Source organism: Trachinotus anak, unplaced genomic scaffold (assembly GCF_046630095.1).
Source record: "Trachinotus anak isolate AG129_WGS33_773 ecotype Australia unplaced genomic scaffold, CSIRO_AGI_Tana_v1 ptg000012l, whole genome shotgun sequence".
Taxonomy (NCBI): domain Eukaryota; kingdom Metazoa; phylum Chordata; class Actinopteri; order Carangiformes; family Carangidae; genus Trachinotus; species Trachinotus anak.
Genome location: NW_027273863.1, coordinates 1,931,643 through 1,950,467, shown reverse-complemented (window position 1 = coordinate 1,950,467; position 18,825 = coordinate 1,931,643). Strand labels below are relative to the sequence as shown.

The window sequence follows — 18,825 nt, the reverse complement described above, 5'->3', positions numbered from 1 at the left end:
GTTCCTGTGCTGAAGCGGTGACAGCAACACAGTTCAGCCCTCCTCTTTCTATGACAGCCAGCTCATTGCCCCGCCATTAAGTTTAAAACCGACCAGTTTCCCGAAGAATGCCACACATCCGCCAGCATCAGCCTTCAGGTTTGACAATTCTAAAATATTTCCCACTGCACCTGAACGCCGCAGGAGACGGGAGGTGGAGAGAGCTGAGGCTGAACGACAGAGAGAGAGAAGAGGAGGAGGAGGAGGGGGGAGATAGCCAAGACCCAGCTAGCGCCAACACAGGGAGCCTGTGTACCAGAAACTAAACGAGATTTTTGCGACATTGGCGCCACAGATTAAACCAAAATTTAAGCATTTTTCTGTGGCTAAGATGTGACTCCACCTCCGTCGAGTGTGTCTCAAACGACAGAATTATGAGCCGGTAACTAGCTCGGTTAACGTGAAGACAAATAGGGCATCTCTCTGTGTTTGACCGAGCAGCCCGATCGTAATCTTCGGATGAGAGTTCCAGTGTGAACGTTGGTGAACCATCACGGCAGAAACCTCCGGCTCGACTGAACCGACCAGGTCCTGGTTACTGTAGAGGCGGCCGAGGGGGCACCACCGAGCTGTCACCATGAAATTCACGGAGCATCTCTCCGCTCACATCACCCCGGAGTGGAGAAAGCAGTACATCCAGTATGAGGTGAGTTAGCCTCACGTTAAATCTGCCACTTGCTAGCGGACAGGCTAACGAGGCAGCCACTGACGGTACACCTGGATGTCTGTTCAGTTATATACCGGTTATTTCTCTTCATTTGGACACAGGCTGGAGATGGCCTCCTTGTCTGTCACTCTCCCGTTGTTCCACAACAGGAAGACAGAAACTGCTTCAGTTGTTAACGCCCGCAAATTAAGCAACAGACCAGTATTAGCTAGCAAAACTAGCTAGGTTTGTGTTGTTGCTCTGCGGGTCACATCAAGCTGTGTTGAGCTGCTGTGTTCGCGGGCCACAGAGCCCTGTGTGTGTGTGTGTGTGTGTCTCTGTCTTCTCCAGCTGCTTGGGATGTGTTTAGGAGACAAAAGGCATTTGGCTGAGTCATCATTTATTTAGCTGGTTAATCTTTGCGCCTGCTAACCCTCTGTCTATCCTCAGATGCTGACCCAGCTCCCAGTTAACGCTGCTCTCGGTCTAAAGTCAGGGTTTGCTGGGGTCACTGGGTGACTGAGAGGTGCTGATAGTCCAATCTGCGACCTTTGATCCATTAATGCTGTTAAAGCTTGCTGTTCAGCTCTTACCTTTATGGTGTCCACAGGGCAACAAATAAATTATCAAAAGTTCAAAGAACACATTTGCATTTATGCCAGATTATTTTACACTGAATCCAAAGCGCTGTCAAGGTTATTTTTATACAAGAAATCATGCTGCTGATCCTGAGACTGAGGAGCTCTTATAAAAGCCTGACCGAAGCCATATCTGGCCCATACCAGCAAATCAAAGCTGTAACACAGCTGGTCCCATTTCATTAGCAGTAATCAGTCTGCAAACAGTCCACACTAATCAGTAATGTAAAAGGTACACAGTCAATTGGGGCAGAGTTACAGTTGGTCATTAGGTTAAACTGCCACACAAATACCACAGGCACCAATTCAGCGGGGCAGGTGTTAACTGTGTGTCAGTATGTTGCTTTGTGGTCCCGCAGCCTTTAACCTAGTCTGAGTCCAGTATCCGATCTGCTTCCTGAATCTGAATCCACTTCTCAAGAATAGTTTTCCAGCTCTCAACAACTGTTACTAAAGAAAAAAAAAAACCAAAAAACTAAGAGACAGCCTCATGTTCAAAAGCTGTTGTTGCAACCTGAGAATGAGACGACTGAATGTGTCTGACATGATAAAGCAGAAATGGAGCTGTCGCCTTTTAACTTTGCAGAACTTCTTCTTCACATAAGATCTGAGGAATAAGCACATTCACCAGACAACAGCCAAAAGTTTCTTTCCTGTTTTAGTGCCAGTTACTCACATAATTAACTTTAATTACCTCCAGTTTATATGATCTGCTGCTGCTGATGTTTGTTATTTCAGCTTGAGAAAACAATAATGAGAGGCACGTTACCTGAAAGCTTTGGACATTGTTCTTGCTAACACAAAAACAGCAAGAAGGGACAAATGTTGGGCTGCGTGCATCCAATAGTTATTTTTTATTAATGAGTAATTAAGAGATTGGTCCATAAAATGTGAGGAAATGCTAATAAAATACCCATCTTAATTTGGAAAGTGAAACTAGATGAGTATTTTTCACTATTTCCTGTCACATTAACAATATAATGTCCCCAAAATTGCATTTTTTTTTCAGTCCAAAACCCAAAGATCTGCAGTTTACCATTGCATAAGACAAAGAAAAGCAGTGAGTCTTTATATCTGAGAGGGATTTTTGCTGAAAAGGTGAATTAAAACAATTAATCAGTTGTCAAAACAGTCGCAGATTAATTTTCTGTCTCATGATTTTTTCATCTTAAATTATTTTTTTTGGGGGCTTTTTGTGCCTTTATGATAGATCAGTGGAGACTGACAGGAAAGGGGGTAGAGAGAGGGGAATGACATGCAGGAGAGAGTCAGACTGATCGGGAGTTGAACCGGTGACTGCCTGCTAAGAGCGTCTTGCGCTCACACATGGTATGCGCCCTAACCACTGGACTACCGGGCCACCTCATGATTTTTTAATCTTAAGAGAAAATATTTGGTAGAGTCTTTAGCTTCAGAGCGGAATGTGGCTCCAACCTAGAAACTGAATTGTCTATTGGAACTCATCCCTGGTTAGACCTTTCTGTAGAAATATTAATAATAGACCATAAACGAAGCATTGTGGTGCTACAGAGACCAGATTATGATCTCCACATGTAAAGAAAAAATACTTGTTTGGTACAAGACCCAACAAAGATCACATCAGTCATTTTTATATTTTGTTCAGTGAAAATCAAAAGCAAAAATGACGAGTCCCACTGAAATCTTGACTCACTGAGATTGCAGTACCTGTCAAAATAATAGCAGCATGATGTTTTTAAACATATCGTGCAGCCCTGGTTGGGCCATGAAATGATAGTTGGCATAGCTTGACGTGGGGTTGTGTGAGGTTCTTATCTGTCGTCAGGGTATAACCTTCAGATCAGCTCCCAGTTCATAGAAGCAGCAGGAGCTGAGTGATGAGCTGCTGTGGACAGGGTCAGCAGAAGAAGTGTGTTTTAGCCACTTAAAAAAAAAAAAAACCCACAGAAGAAAGCTAATGTCGGTTTAATCATTTGCTTTATTTTGGATATTTTCATGGCTTTATCTGCCTTCAAATGGCCCTTTACTTTGGAACTACATTTGTCAACTGTTGAACTACCGTATTCCTACACACAAACGGACCTATCCTTTGCTCTGTTGGACTCGAACAGCTGATCTGCGGAGTAATACGGTGCGTGTCAGCACTGTATCATCATCCCAACTGTCTACCACAAGACAACCCCACGTCAAATAACCACAACTATCACTATAATGTACTGTTTTTGACTATTAAGCCTGGATCTTGTTCATCAAGAAACACTACTTTTCATATCAACTGTTTTCATGTCTTCATTGGTTTGATATGATATTGTGAATGCATTCAGATTTACACTGAAGTTAAAGTTGCCAAACCTTAAAGAAATGCAGCAGCTTTTCGCTCCAGTTACGACTGATAGGACAGGAAATATACGACAGAATACATCAGTGTGGGTGTGTATAAATAAGCTATACATCTGCATGGGGAGGTGTAGCATTGTTTCCGTGCTGTGAGAACAGATGTGGCAGGAAAGCAGAGCTGGTGTTCCTGCTTCTCTCCCTCTCTCTGCACATGTGAGCAGCAGTATCTGCATTGTTTGGGGATGGTAGTTGCAGTATTGTGATAAGTCATCGCCCTGGCTCTGCATAGTCACACACTGGTACAGCTCAGTGTCACTGCAGCACATTCTGTCACCACTGTACCAATACCTCCGATGTTATGACATTACCAAGATCTGGGGTTTGTTTTAAGTGACCTTGAAATACCCCCTGATGGAGTCGTATATATTTAGACCATTTATTCATTGGTTTGTTGGTGCATTGGTCTGATTTTTCCAGTCAGTATGAGCCAGAGGAAAGTTCTCCGTCCTCAGTCATCTCCTCTCTGCTCCTGACACTTTGTTTTAGTTCTGCGTCCCTGTTGCAGCACAGTCACATTAAAAGGTCTTTTCCTGCTAGTAGAAATGCAGTCTGATTAGCAGCTCCAGCAGCCCTGTTCACTGTTACATCAGCCCACCTCTTTTTTAGGATTCACCCCACTTAGCTCAGCTCCACAGACCCAAACAAACCAAACCAGCTTCTGTACCAAGCAAACCAAAGAGCCTCTAAGATACAGACCAGTCTGCTGCAAATCCTCCTGCCAAATGTGTGTCTGTTGAAATGACCTTGGTCTTTGTTAGAATAAAATGTCTTCAAGATGAATTAAGTGGAAAGTAAAATGCAGGGACAGAGTTGATGCTCGTGTTTAGATGAAATGTAGTCATGGTGTCACGGTGGTGCAGTGGTTAGCGCTGTAGCTTCACAGCAGACTGTTGTGGGTGTGGACCTGCTGGCCGCTCGGGGCCTTCCTGTGTGCAGGTTAACTGGCGACTCTAAAGTTCCTGTAGGTGTGACTGGTTGTTTTTCTATGTCAGCCCTGTGATTGGCTCATGACCTGTCCAAGGTGTCAGTGTTTGCTGGAGCCCCCTGCTGTGCAGACAAACTGCAGTGTTTCCCACACATTGATTTATTTGTGGCGGCCCAGAATATGAGCATTGACCACCACATTTTGATATATTTTTTTAAAAAACAATTTCTTATGGATAAACTCTTACTTCATTCAATTCACTGAGCTCCTGACCCTCATTTCTCTGCTTTGGTTACTGTACATTGTTCCATGGCATGTGACAAATAAAACTATGAACTACTGTTTAGTGGCAGCATCGCTTTTATTTTGGAGGAGCTGGAGTTTAGAGGGAACCAGTTGACACACCAACTGCAACCCGAAACAGAAAATACAATAATATAATTCTAATTATGAATGACATGACTTTGTTCACAAGAAAACGCTGCAGGATACCTCTTATATATCAAACGGATTGTTAGCTGCAGCCTTGGTGTACTATCAGAACTGTTGTTGATTGATTTTCTGTTGTTGATCCAGTAATTGATTATGTGACTAACTGAACTCAGATTACCACCCGACACTGTGCAACCTGAGAATGAGAGTGTGGACAGGACAAACACTGTGGGTCAGTGATATGAAGGTGATACTCAGTGTGTCAGTGATGAGCGTGATTATCCATGTGCACGTTTGTGTTGCTGATTTCCACAGCAGTTTCACATGGAGTCAGTTTCTTCCTGCTACTGCAGCGTTTGGACACAGACCAGATGTTGCTTGTTGTTCCTTCCAGCTGTAGATCTGGCCCTGAGCCCAGTTGGTCTTAATCCTGTGAAGATGTGAGACCCAGGCCTCTGAGGTTTGCAGAGCCATGCTGACCGGGGCTGTTACATGCATGTCGTGTTTTCTCATGGCAGCTGTGTTCGGGTCAGGCACCTAGCAGGACTGTTAGATAAACAGAGGTGAGCCTGATTATTCATCGCAGCTCAGCCTGTTGACTGTCCTGCAGTTTTATCTGCAGAATAGTGTGAGATGTTCTGATTCGCTCTGGACAATAGAGCAGAGTTAGACTTTGTTGACACACTAGCTACATTTCCCAGTGAAAAAGGAAGATGGAAGCAGCTTTATTTAACCTGACAGATTCTGAGCGTGCCTACCACACAGGAAGTATAAGAAGAAAGATGCCTGGTGGTCGTCTGTAAGACTCAACAGAGACTGGCTAAAAACCCTGTGTAAAGACTGGAGGGCTGGAGCTCTGTCAGGTGAGAGAGAGGTGGGACCTGCAAGTCCAGAGAGAACAGCCGGGCTGCAACAAACGGTACAATTCATTATTGATTCATTTTTAGGTTATTTTCTTGATTAATTAATTAATTGTTTAGTCTAAAAACTATTATAAAAGGTGGGGAAAAAACCCTGTCACAATTTCCCAAGAGCTGAAAAACCTTCTCATTGGTTGTTTTGTTCATTCACAAACTCAAATATACTTCATTACAATCATATGTGATTTAAAGAAAAGCAGCAAGAAGCTGGAACCAGCAGATGTTTGACATTTTTGACAGAAAAATGACTCAAACAATGAACTGATTATCAAAGTAGTTGCAGATGCAGATTCATTTTCTCCTGATTTACTAATTGATCTGCTCACTGTTGCAGCTCTAGAGAGGAGGAGTGAATTGAAGCAGCTCTCAGGTGTCAGGGTGGTGTCAGTATTTACCTGCAGTTACAGAGGCAGCGCTGCTGTGTTAGCTGTAGTACTGCAATACTGTGAAACACTGTGATACTAGTCTGTGTCAGTATGGAGCTAACACAATGAGAATCTTGTTGTAACAGGAAGGGTTTATTGTAATAACTAGATGTGTGTCTGTTATAAGACGCCTTTGTCCTGAAAGTTAAAGAGGAATTCTGCATTATTACAACTTGAGTCTTATCTTTTGATTTGACTTTTAGTTTTACTGGTTGTGGTAACATTTTATGTGTCTAATAAATTGTTGACATCTCACAATGTGGTACAAGAAACATGAGCAGTCAGATGATGAGATGGGTTTTAAACAGACTGCAGGTTTTCTTCCAACATTATTAGTGAGAGGAAACAGAGACAAACAGTAAGGTTATCACTCAAACTGTCCTTCCTGGTTCAACTTTGACCTTCTGTACTTTCTGTAGTTGTGTTTTCCTGCACAGTGAAGGATTGTTCCGTTACGACTGCACCATAATGGAAAAAACTGACATTACAGTATTTTTTTTCCTGCTTTTCATCAGATGACTTAAATACCTGCTTTTGATCAACGTCGTCCTCCGTGTGTGAAATAATTCCACACAACTGACCTGACTTTTCTTTTCGCAACCAAATCTATCTTCTCTCTTTTCCTCCTCTTCCTCGCTCATTTTCAGGTTGTGGTCGTCGACCAGCAGGGGCAGTAGATTATATCAAACAGACTCCTTCTAGTTTTCATTTTGTATCAAGCAGCAAAGAAGTTGTAGCATGACATGTTTGAGTTGATTTGCACGTCCTGCAATGAACTATTGCACACGCTCACATGGCGATGACGATGCTGAAACTACATGTTGTGCAGCCTTAGTTACCAACACATCAGGTACACTTACTCTTGGTTTGACTAACTGGACTAACAGTTAGCTTGTTCTGCTCCTGCTTCTTGCTGTAATGAACTTTGTTGTAGTGATGTTGTTGGCCTCAGAGCTGGAAAACGCACATGGTGAGCACAAGTTGTGATGAATTAAATTCACCCTTTACACCAAAGTTATATGAAAGTACACTGTTAGTCCCAGTGGATGTGGACATTGTGGTTCATGGTCGGCCCCTTAAACCTCCAGACCACCAGGGTCCCTCAGTAGCACAGTTTTTAACTGTTTACAGTTGCGTTCAGTCGCAAGTTTCAGTGCTTGACAGTTTATTTATTTTTATGATTTATATATATTATTTTCTTTTCCGTGTTCCCCAGCTTCTGTGAATACAAGTTGCAGCTTGTGAGTTGCAACCCTTTGATTTTAGTTTCATGTATTTGTTTTCCATTCAGTTACAGTCTGTCTGTGACTTGCAATAGACAAACTGTGTGTTTTGTGTAGGAGCAGCAGGCTTCACCTTGTTTGTGATGTAATGTCCATATGCCACTGGTCTGAGGTGTTTTATACATAAATAAGCTTCTAATTTTTTTCCTGAGTCATCACTCTGCAGTGGTGGAAACTCCACACTGCAGCAGCCGTGGTTCATGGGAAGTGAGTCTGCTGATGGTTGCTGGTTTCAGTTGGAGTGATGAACAGAGAAGCTGACAGAAAAATAAGGGTGAAGTGTTGTTTCAGCAGCCTCAGAAACAGCACTGACAAACTTAATGAAACACTTCTGCTTATTTGGTCATTTTTCATTTGAAGTTGTGCAGATTATTTTTAGAGAAAACAAGAGTGATTAGAGTCACTGAGCATGTTGGGTTGTGCTGATAGATGATGACGTGTGTGATCGACGATCATCAGAGTGATCGGTCTATGTCTGGTTTTCCCGGTAGTGTATTAACTTGTTATTTCAGTAGTTGTAATCGTAGTAAATTTGCTCCACCATAGTTTCACTCACATATAACTGATGCTTGTAACAGTGACATGAACACACACACACACACACACACACACACACACACACACACACACACACACACACACACACACACACACACACACACACACACTGACTATCATTTCAATGTGTTTGTTGTGTGTAGGTGCTGCACTGTGATTAAACAGAGTGGAGGAGATCGACAGACAGAGTGGGTCATTCAGTTCAGTTTCTCAGCTGCTGCTTTTCATGGCTGTAAATAAAACTTTCAGCTCCAACAGGGAAGTGGAGGGAGAGAGAGGGAGAGAGAGGCCTCCACCTGCTGATGTTAAGTGATCATTGTGAAGCTCTGATTATTAAATGTAAATAATTAATGCCTTGTTTGTGACGACACTTGTTTAGTTTTAACATGGCCATAAAATTTATTTGTCATCGTACTGTGGCCTTGTTTACTCCAAGAAAAGGAGCATTGATCTCACAATGGATGAGATCACTCAACACTATGAAAATGAATTAAAAATGAATTTAAATCATTTTAGCATAAAACCGTAACATAAAACCTGAACCATGACACTTTATAAATACAGTGTCCAGCAGTGGCTCAGTCACTCTCTGCACTGACCTGCTCTGTGTGCCTGGTTACTATTTACTGAGAGATGTGCATCCATGTCGCCCAGTGTGTCCAGCTAAACAATGTTTTAAATTCAATATGTAATCAGCAGACAGTGTCAGTCTATTACTTTCCATCTTGCATTAGTCCAGAACAAGAACATAGACATGTCTTTAACTTTAACACATGATGGATGGTTTACAATCAGTGGCTTTTAGTTTTGTCCAGTTAGTGTGACGCTGTATTTTCACAAGTGACTGATGAACATCGGGATGCAGACACCTGCTAAATATGACAGAGTTATGGGATATGTGTCTACTTAATGACTTTATGAGTGCAGTGTGTAACAGTTGACCAGCAGTGGACTGGTTGAACTCATCGAACTGTTGAGACATATTTGGTCTTAAAATGCAGTCTTCAGTAGAGTAGCCCTGTCTCTCTCTCTCTCTGTGTGTGTGTGTGTGTGTGTGTGTGTGTGTGTGTGTGTGTGTTTGTTTGTTTGTTTGTTTGTTTGTTTGTTTGTTTGTTTGTTTGTGTGTGTGTGTGTGTGTGTGTTTGTGTGTGTGTGTGTGTGTGTGTTTGTGTGTTTGTGTGTTTTGGTCCAGTGGCTGGTCCTTTGTGTTGTTGCCTTTAGCAGAATAGAGTCATGGAAGACAGCTGCTGATTCTGCTGGTCTTATTATCTGATTAGGATGGAAAGCAAAGGATAAAGGGCAGTAGAGGAGGAGTGGAAAAGAGAGGGAGCGTGAGAGAGCAGAGAGGAGGAGGGTGCAAAATGTGAGGGAATATAGATGTTGACAGACACAGAGGTCAGTGTCCATAGAAGGAAGTTGAGAATAACAGTGGAGACAGAGGAGAGGGATTAAAAGACAGAGCAGAGAATCTGACATTCTGAAGGCTTTGTTGTCATAATCCTCATACAAACCTTTAATGAAACCTCTTTGTTTGGAGGAACAAAGGGAAACATAGAATATCTTAATGTGAAGAGATTAAGGAAAAGAGGAGAAATGGGTAAAAAGGTCAGAAGGACCTGAGTGATAACATTGCCTCCCGCCTGACTGGTATTAGAGGGTCTGTACTCTCTCACATGCACAGATGTCTCCTGAGTTCCCATAGCTGTCTCCTGTCCCATGAGCCACGTCTTATATAAGACATAACATATGAGTATTATCTCCCTCTGTTCTCCGTCACCTGGAGATTTCATCTGAGCAGCTCACAGACAGTTTCTGAGCACATCTATCTTAGCACATGTTGCTTCATAGAACAGCAGCAGAAAGAGAATTTCTCCTCTGGTAAAGCTGAGGATACTCCTGTAAGCCAGCTCTGAATGAGACTGTATAACATCACACACTGATGCTACTGTTGGCGGTTAAACCTCTCTGATTGATCCCCATCAGGGTGGGTGATATGACCTTGAATGACCTCATGTTACAGTGTTGTGATAACAGTATTTATGATGGATACTCACAGATGAAGCAAATATTGTTGTGGCACATGTCCAGGTCCAGGATGATAAACAGCTGGTGTGTTTGATTTGGGAGAAACACTGAGGTGTAAAGATCAGAGTGATTTTGACAGGGGTCAAATCACCACGGCAGGACGGAGGGGTGGCAGCATCTCTCGCCTCAACAAACTCTATTCTCTGTTAAGAAGACCCCTCATTATGCCGGCTTTGTTTACACTGAACCCCCATACATATCTTCATACCTTTTATACAGAACATGAGGTGAAATAAAGGTGCAACAATCCCCCCTTGAACAGGCTGTGTGAATGGGGCCTCTGCGACAACAAGGCTCACAGGGTTCCTGGTCATCAGTGGTGAGAACCTCCAGACTGTGGTCAGTGGCGAGTCAAACCACAAACCAATGATGACTGTTGGGGGATGTTGCTGAAACAGGTCTGATCTGCGGCAGCTCCAACTTAGAGGCCTTAAAGGATCTGCTGCTAACGTCTCGGTGCTAGATACCACAGGACACCCTCAGAGGTCTCGCAGAGTCCAGGCCTCGCAGGTTGGAGCTGTTATGGTGGCCTGTGGAGGCTGGTGCTTGTAAAGTGTTGGCTCATCATTGTGTAGTCTGCAGGGAAAGAGTATGGATTATTTCCATAGGTGTAGTTACAGTAGTGGCAGTTAACAGTTGTTTCTGTTTGCAGCTACAGTTCACATCAGTGAAGTGTTGTTTAGATCTGCAGTGTTGATTCCATCTAATGTACAGCTGTCAGGTGTTATTGGTAAACTGAACAGTTGATCGACAAAAAGATGATCAGCTGTTTGATGTTTAAAGCAGAACTGTTGGTTTGACTACACGGGGCCATTCGATGGTGTCACCACAGGCTCTAGGAAACTGTTTTGGGCAGTTTTCACTTTCTAGTGACATTTTATTGACCAGATGATTATTAACCATTGAATAGAGTTTGTTGAGATAGTTGAGTTTTTCCCACCACATCACAGTCGTGAGGAGGAGAGGCGGCTTCAAGCTCTGTGCCCTGTGCACGTGCTCGGCTGCTGCGTGGAGCTCGTGGTGGACCTGAAGACTGCCAGTCAGCTGTTTGTTTGCTATGGCTCTGCTGTCCTCTCAGCAAACTGCTCGTTGGATTTGTGATGCCATCCACAGGAGCTATGAGGGCACTTTTCACGAGGGGAGGGTTGCACCTTCAACTGCCCTGTTTAGAGTTAAGTCAGTGGATGATATCTCTGTGTCTGGTCTTCCATTTCCACTTTTGTATAATCACACCTCAGAGACATGACTGTGTCAGCGTTTCACTCAATGCTGGGACTGCCAAGTGAGGCACTGTCGTCTCCTGGCCTGGCAGGTATGTGGCCCTTGGGGGGTGGTGCCCGTGCTGTGGGACATTGCTGGCCTTTATGGGTCATGGCTGTGGTCAAGCTGGGAGTACATCCATACCTAACGGCATTTGCCTTCTGTGTTTACCAACAGTGAAGCCTGTTAGAGGGCGGAGCGCTTATGAAATAGAAATAGCATTTATTGGATGTGACTCCAGTTCTATGATCAGGGGTCAGATACGACCCTCTGATTGGGCGGTTAGTACAAAGATCTGTCTCACAGTGTGGAGGCGGAGCTTTGAAGGGGTTAACCAATTAGAGAGCTACACACATACTCATAGAACTGGAGTTCATCCAGTAACTCCTGTTTCCCTTACACTGAAGTGATCTATTCCTTATGTTGGCACCATGTTGAAATAAATGTCTCACAGAGGCACAGTCTGAACTGAACACATGAACCTTAACAGTCAGAGCAGATTCCTCAGGAGATAAAGATGTTTGGAACACTCCGCTGTTTGGATTTGCATGTTAATTAAGATAAATGAATCATCTTCACACAGGCACAGTCAACCATCCCGATGAAAATAAGCAGTAAACTGTCACCAAAATCCAAACACAAGTTGAGAAGCTGGACTTCTCTCTTAACAGTTTCAGCTGATATAAAAGATTAAACTAAATATTTTTTCATCTTACAAAATAATGAACGTTTGAATCCCCACACAGTTTAAGAACTGCTTAGTCAGATGTTAATACTGTGTGAAGCCATTGGTTTTGTTTTCAGTTTGCGTCATTCGTACGTCACAGAGCGTGACATCACAGTCATGCAACAAACATATCTCCAAAAGCCTCAGTTGTTGGGATTTTGGGGGCAGTCTTTGCTTTCCGCTGTGATGCCCTCAGAGGCATTTGATTAAAAAACACAGCTCCCTTCATCCTCTTTATCCCACCTTCAGGACACACTCTGTACATGGGCTGTGTGAGCCACCACACACACAAAAATAAGGAAAAAACCTAGAAATCTGAGGTTTCCACGGGACACAAACACCAGCTTAATCCACTTATGACTCATATAATCCTTCTGACAGTTTGGTGTCAAGATATAAAGTGTCTTCTTGTAGGTGGGGGTAAGGGAAAAGAGAGAGGGCCTGAAAGAGAGGGAAAGGAATTTATAAAAGTGATTACGCAAAGGAGAAGGAGCAAGAGGTCGAGAGAGAGTGAGCAGAGAGAGAGAGGGGTTATAATAAATTCTAAATCAATGGACAAAAGGAGGAAAAGAAAAGGGAGAAGAAATTAGACAGAGATGATAAAGTAAACAAAGGGACGAAGAAGACACCACACGGACAGTCCAGCAGATTTGTGGTCAACTGTCTGCCTGTGGTGATGGCCACAAATGATGTGTCTGGGTCAAGGTAGAGGTGTGTGTGTGTGTGTGTGTGTGTGTGTGAGAGGAGAGAGAGAGAGGTGGAGAAGGAGAGTGTGAAGGGGAAAAGGATAGAAGTAGGGTAATCTGTGAGGATAAGCAGAGCTGCCCTCCTTCCTGTTGAGCTGTGTGTGTTTTGTTTTGGAAACTTGTGCGTTAGCACATGCTGAGCCAGCCTACTGACCAAACACACACACACAGGCGCATACATATCCCACAGCCCTCAGGAGAAGTGTGGGAATGCTTATTGTTTTGCACTTATCATCTATATGTATCTTATGGCCTGGCCTGTGTGTGTGTGTGTGTGTGTGTGTGTGTGTGTGTGTGTGTGTGTGTGTGTGTGTTTGCTGCTGAGGATAGCATGACATCAAGTTGGTGAACAAACAATGTGCCACTATGCATTAGCATCATGTGAAAGAAACAGCGTTCAGTCTGGTTGTGTGTTGTTGTTGACACTACAGCAACAGAACAAGCTCTGAGGCTTGGTGATGGTGATGGACACTCCCTCTGCAGGTGAATCCAAAGAGCTGATCCCCACAGGAGATACACAGCTTTGCTAGATCACAATTTCTATCTGGTGTTAGTGAGGAGGAGAGATAACATCTTCACCCTCGTCTCCACCAGCATCAGAAACCTCCAGCAGCTCCAGCTGCTCAGACAGAGAACTTACAGCCTCTGCCTTGTGTCTGCACAGCTGCTGTAGCCCAGATGTTTTTGACAAGGTGTACATTAGCTGTGGTGGAGCCCAGTACAGTATGACTACTACATGATGCAGACACCTGTGTTTTCTATGGCACTCACTATGGTGACATGATCAAAAAACTTGAGGTTTGAAGGCCCTTGGGTTTAACAGTTGTACCATTAGCTGTTGATACTGGTGTGCAATGAATCTCGGGATAGTTTGGGCCATGAAGGATCCTCCTGTTGGAGCCTTCATTGTCCAGGAAAAGAAGGACACATCTGAAGGGGTCTTTGAAATGGGACAGCCATGTTGCACCGCTGTGATGCAGTCAGTCTTCTAATGCAGCCTCTGAAGGATGTGGCCCCTGAATTGGGACTAAACCAGAGTTTGGTGATGTTGTGAAGAAGCATGGGATCATGGGAGTTCTTGTCTTTACCACCTATGAATTATCACCCATAAAATGAAATCAACAGCAGTGTAAAAATGTTGTCTCTCAGTTTCACCCAGCTTCTTAAGACAGGAGGCCTGACTGAAGGTAACAATTTTGATAGAAAAATAATGGATTGTTCAGCTCTTGAAGGCTGCTGGGTTACATTTACATTTACATTTACTCATTTGGCAGATGCTTTTATCCAAAGTGACTTACAAGTGAAGGACAAGAGTAAAGCTACAGTGCAGTGGAAAACCTTTCTGTAAGTGTTACCTACTGCATCTATTTAATAAGTGCTGGGAGATTGTAGAAGGAGGTACATCAAAAAGTGCTAGTAGAGATGAGAAGAGACGAGTTTTCAAGACATTGTTGAAAATGGAGAGGGATGCCCCTCCTCTGATGGAACTTGGTAGCTTGTTCCACCATCAGGGAACCACAGATGAGAACAATCTGGAATGAGATTGTCTTGTGTGTAGGGATTGCAATGCCAGACGTCATGCCCTGGAGGAACACAATGGCCAAGAAGGAGCATAAGGCTGTATGACTGAGTTCAAGTAGATGGGTGCAGACCCAGAAGTCATTCTGACTCGGGTGGTCATGGGTAGCCAGTGCAGATTGATGAGTAGTCCTGAGTCAGGTAAGGCCTGATTTTCTAGATGTTGTGTAGAGCAAAGCAGCATGACCGAGAGACGGGTGCAACATGGTTGGAGAAGGATAACTGGTCATCAAACAGGACACCCAGGTTTCTTGCAGCCTTACATGGGGTAAGGGATGAAGAGGCGATTTTGATATCAATATCATGATAAAGAGACTATTGGCTGGGATGAGTTCAGTCTTTGAGAGGTTTAGTTGAAGCTGGCATTCCTTCATCCATGCAGATATGTCAGAGAGACAGGCTGAGAGCCACGCAGAGACCGTGGGGTTGTCTGGTGGGAACGACAGGTATAGCTGGGTGTCATCAGCAGGTTGAGTTTGTGTGTGTGACTTCAGTGTGTTTGTCTATTTAAATGACCAGGACAGTAAAAGTGATGATATTCATTATATTCCATTGAAATGATGCAGCTGTTAACAGTGTGATTTATAGCATCTGCAGTGTGATTCCTGGTCTGACTGGTTTTGTGTTTCCCACACAGCAGGTTGGAGAATGTGGCTGAACACAGGTCTCTGCTGGATAATGGTGTTCGTCAGGAACAGGAGGCCTGACCGTGGATTTAGTTTCTGCTCCGATCGTGTGCGTGTGTTGTATTTGTGTGAGAAGAAGCTGTTTATCTTGGTGGTGAAAGGGAAGACAGTGAGGGCAGTGCAGCTGGTGGGAATGCTGGCTGGAGCTCACAGCAGTCGACTCAGCCCCTCTACCTGCTGGGGGCTCCATCGTTCAGGTCACAGTGGTCACAACACATTATAGCTCTGTTTTTATATCAGTCAATGGAAACACAATGATTTCGTTGTTAGTACACAACTCTGTGGTACATTGTGTTGTATCTGCAGGTTTTTCTCTATGTTTAGGTGAAGGATTGAGAGGCAGTGATCGCACTTCTCTTCTCCGATTCCAGTTTCTGATGTTTTTAAAAGTCTGACCTGCCGATTCAGATTTTCTGTATAAGAACTGCAACTGACAGACAAACATTTTTTAAAGACCCTATGGAAAAGATCAAGTATTTAACCTTGTTAATGTCCATATAATGTTTTTATATGATAAAGACATATGATTAGTGAAATAATCAGTTGACACCACGACTGACTGTTTCCACCTTCAACTGCAGTGAACCAATGATAGTCTCATAAAAACTGATTCAGACAGCCAGGGATTCATACATCTAAGGAACCAGTCCTGTCAACTTGTGGGGACGGAGGGCGGAGCTAAATAAACCTGAAACCTTGTCAATACATGCTCTTTCACATGGACACCTGGAACCAGCAGGTGGTGGGTGTGGCACAAGGCCTTATCCAGGTTTCTCAATCAGGAAGTCAGAGTAGATGAGCTTCAGACCAGTTTTTATGTGTGAAAACATCTTAAACTAAATATGAGTAGCAGAGGATTTTTACAAACCTGTCTGGAGGAAGTTTCACTTTTCCTTCATGGGCAGTTCAATTCTAGAGTGATCAGCTGGTCACCAATCATAGCCGATCATACTGAGAGTTGTCCTTTTCTGACTGCCAGCCAATCTGATCGATCAGGGTTTCTTTTCATTAACCGGCTTCACTGAGCCTAACGATCGCAGTCAGGCTAAGCAGATACACAATGGTGAATCAACTTGGCCAACCCAGGTTTTATCAAAAGGTGGGGCAGCAAATGACCAATCACAAACATGGACAAATCTGTTCAAACACGTGATTCGGGCGAAAAGCAACAGTTGCAGCTGCCAAATGCAGGAAGGACATTTGATAAAAATCATCAACTGTGTGAATGTCTAAGTTAATGTGTTACAATATCATTGGTGGTTCGATCCCCGGCTCCTCCAGTCCACGTGTCGAAGAGTCCTTGGTTGCGACACTGATTCCTCTGATGGCTGCTCCATCAATGTATGAGTGTGTGTGAGTGGTAGAAATGCTATATGTAGAGGTAAGCGCTGGTCACACTGTGCGTGTGTGAATGGGTGAATAAGATGTATATAAGTGCAGTCCATTTACCATCATTAGGACACATGTCGATCTGACTATTATTATATTTGTGTATTCAATTAAATAACGTGCTGCTCAGATGTATTACATCTACAACAATTTTAGCCTCATTCTTTCATCTGCAGCCCTGACAGGGGCAAACGGACTTCAGAGCAAATAAGAAATAAATATTAAAAACATAATTCAAGCGGTGAGTCGGCTTAACTTTCATCTTCTGAGTGCAACAAGTGCAAGGCCTCAGAGATTCAGTCACTCTCTGCTGCACGATGATATCATACAAAAGCACAATGGAAAGGCTGTGACATTGTTTCAGCCAACAGGAAAAAATGAACTGAAGAGGACAGGAGGGGGGTGGGGGCGGGCCCGGGCCCTCCTCCTGCTGAGGAGGGGCCCTCTGCAGTAATGAGAGTCGCTCATATAAAAAATCATCAGGGGAGGCCAGAGGGGTTCGGGTCTCAGAACACTCGCCCTCCTAAGAGAATGGTGATGTCATTCTCCAAGAGAAGTGATTGGCCAGTGGGCGGAGCTTTTACACACACTGCTCTGGAGCAGGTTGGGTTGTGCAGAATAAGTTACCACAGCGATTTACCCCAGTAAGAAATGAACCACTGTCGTAACCATGAAAATCCAGAGTTAAACCTGAGATTTCGTCACTACCCTGCTGTGTAGAACAGGCCTCTTGCTCTCTTATAATTAGGACTAACTGTAATTATTGGAGATGTAGGGATTCATACTAACTCAACTAACAGGCCCAGTGTAACTCTAGAAGTTTCTGCAGACAGGCTGGCTCAGGGGAGGATGGGAGTAATTTCTTTGTTCATCATTGCTGTTGTTTACCCTGTGTTTGGTGTGTGCTCTGGGTTGTTGTTGTTTACATCACTGTAGTGGCTGTGCTGGTGAAACAGTGAGAGTGTGGGCTGTGTGGGCTATAACATGACCTTGACTTGCTCTGCTGTTTGCAGCAGAAGCCAGTGTGTCCTGCTCTGCCGCTGTTTGACTGGCTGGCTCACAGTGAGGCCATTGTGGTCTGAAACACTGACCGACCACTCCACTATCTGACCCTTGAGCGAGAGCAGATGAAAAAGGGCGACTGTCTTCCTGTCTTGCTGGCACTTAACTGAGACTGAATGACTGTTGTGTACCCGCCCTCTCCACAGCAGAGACAAGCTGCAGTATACAGTGCAGATCCACTAACTGAGCATGACGGAGACTGAGTGGCTGCATCCACAGCTCTGCATTATTACAGGGAGAGCATGAGAGGCAGAGTGATACAAATGCTTCACTGCTATGTCAGCACGTCGCTGACATTATTCAAAACAAAAATAAGCAAGTAAAATTTAAATTTAAATTTAAATAAAGTTAAATTTGCAGCTCTGGTCCGGTGTCTTTGTCCTGACTGTGTAACCAGGTCTGTATCTGCATTAGAAAATTAGCTGCAGTGTTCTTAGCACATTGAACCAACGACAGGTGCAACATGGAGAGTAACCTTTGAAGCTGAGACTACTTCAATGCAAAGGTGGGAAAATCTGAAAATGCTGTGCGCATGTGGAGATGACTCACTCCAGAGCAGAATCCATGGGCTGGTTTCATAATGGAAAACCAATCAGTCCTCAAACCAGAACAACCAGCAGCCCTCTGATATGACCCATAGCAGTGTTGCCTGAGATATTGCCCCATGATGACAGGCGTACCGGACCTTGGTTGTTGTGGTTACAATAATAAACACATGGTCTGTACCAAGAGCAGTGTACCTACCTTCGTCGCCATGGTTGCTATAATATACTATAACGGTCATGGCTTGGTTAGGTAGGAAAAGATGGTGATAAGTACTTCCTCAACATGAGACGATCTTTGTTGTCATGGTTACAATAATAACCATGAACAGTCATGGATAATAGAAACAACATAAACTGCTACTCTCACATGGGAATCGAACACCGCTCTCCTGTGTCACATTCATCCATCCACCCCAAACTCCACCTGACGTGGACTTTGTCGCTCTATAAACTACGTCACCGCACTTTTCCCTATTATTACCTTTCCCTGCCGTAATTTTGCTGT

The 18,825-nt window shown here is 43.8% G+C and overlaps 1 protein-coding gene across 1 annotated transcript in view; it reads left to right on the top strand.

The window, feature by feature from the left end:
- Window positions 1-205: 205 nt before the first annotated feature.
- LOC139628989 (xenotropic and polytropic retrovirus receptor 1 homolog) overlaps window positions 206-18,825 on the top strand; it is a 49,195-nt gene continuing 30,575 nt past the window's right edge. Inside the window, exon 1 of the mRNA XM_071491286.1 lies at window positions 206-685. Within this exon, the coding sequence (XP_071347387.1) occupies window positions 617-685 (69 nt within the window). The 5' untranslated portion in view covers window positions 206-616. The remainder of the gene's footprint in view (window positions 686-18,825) is intronic.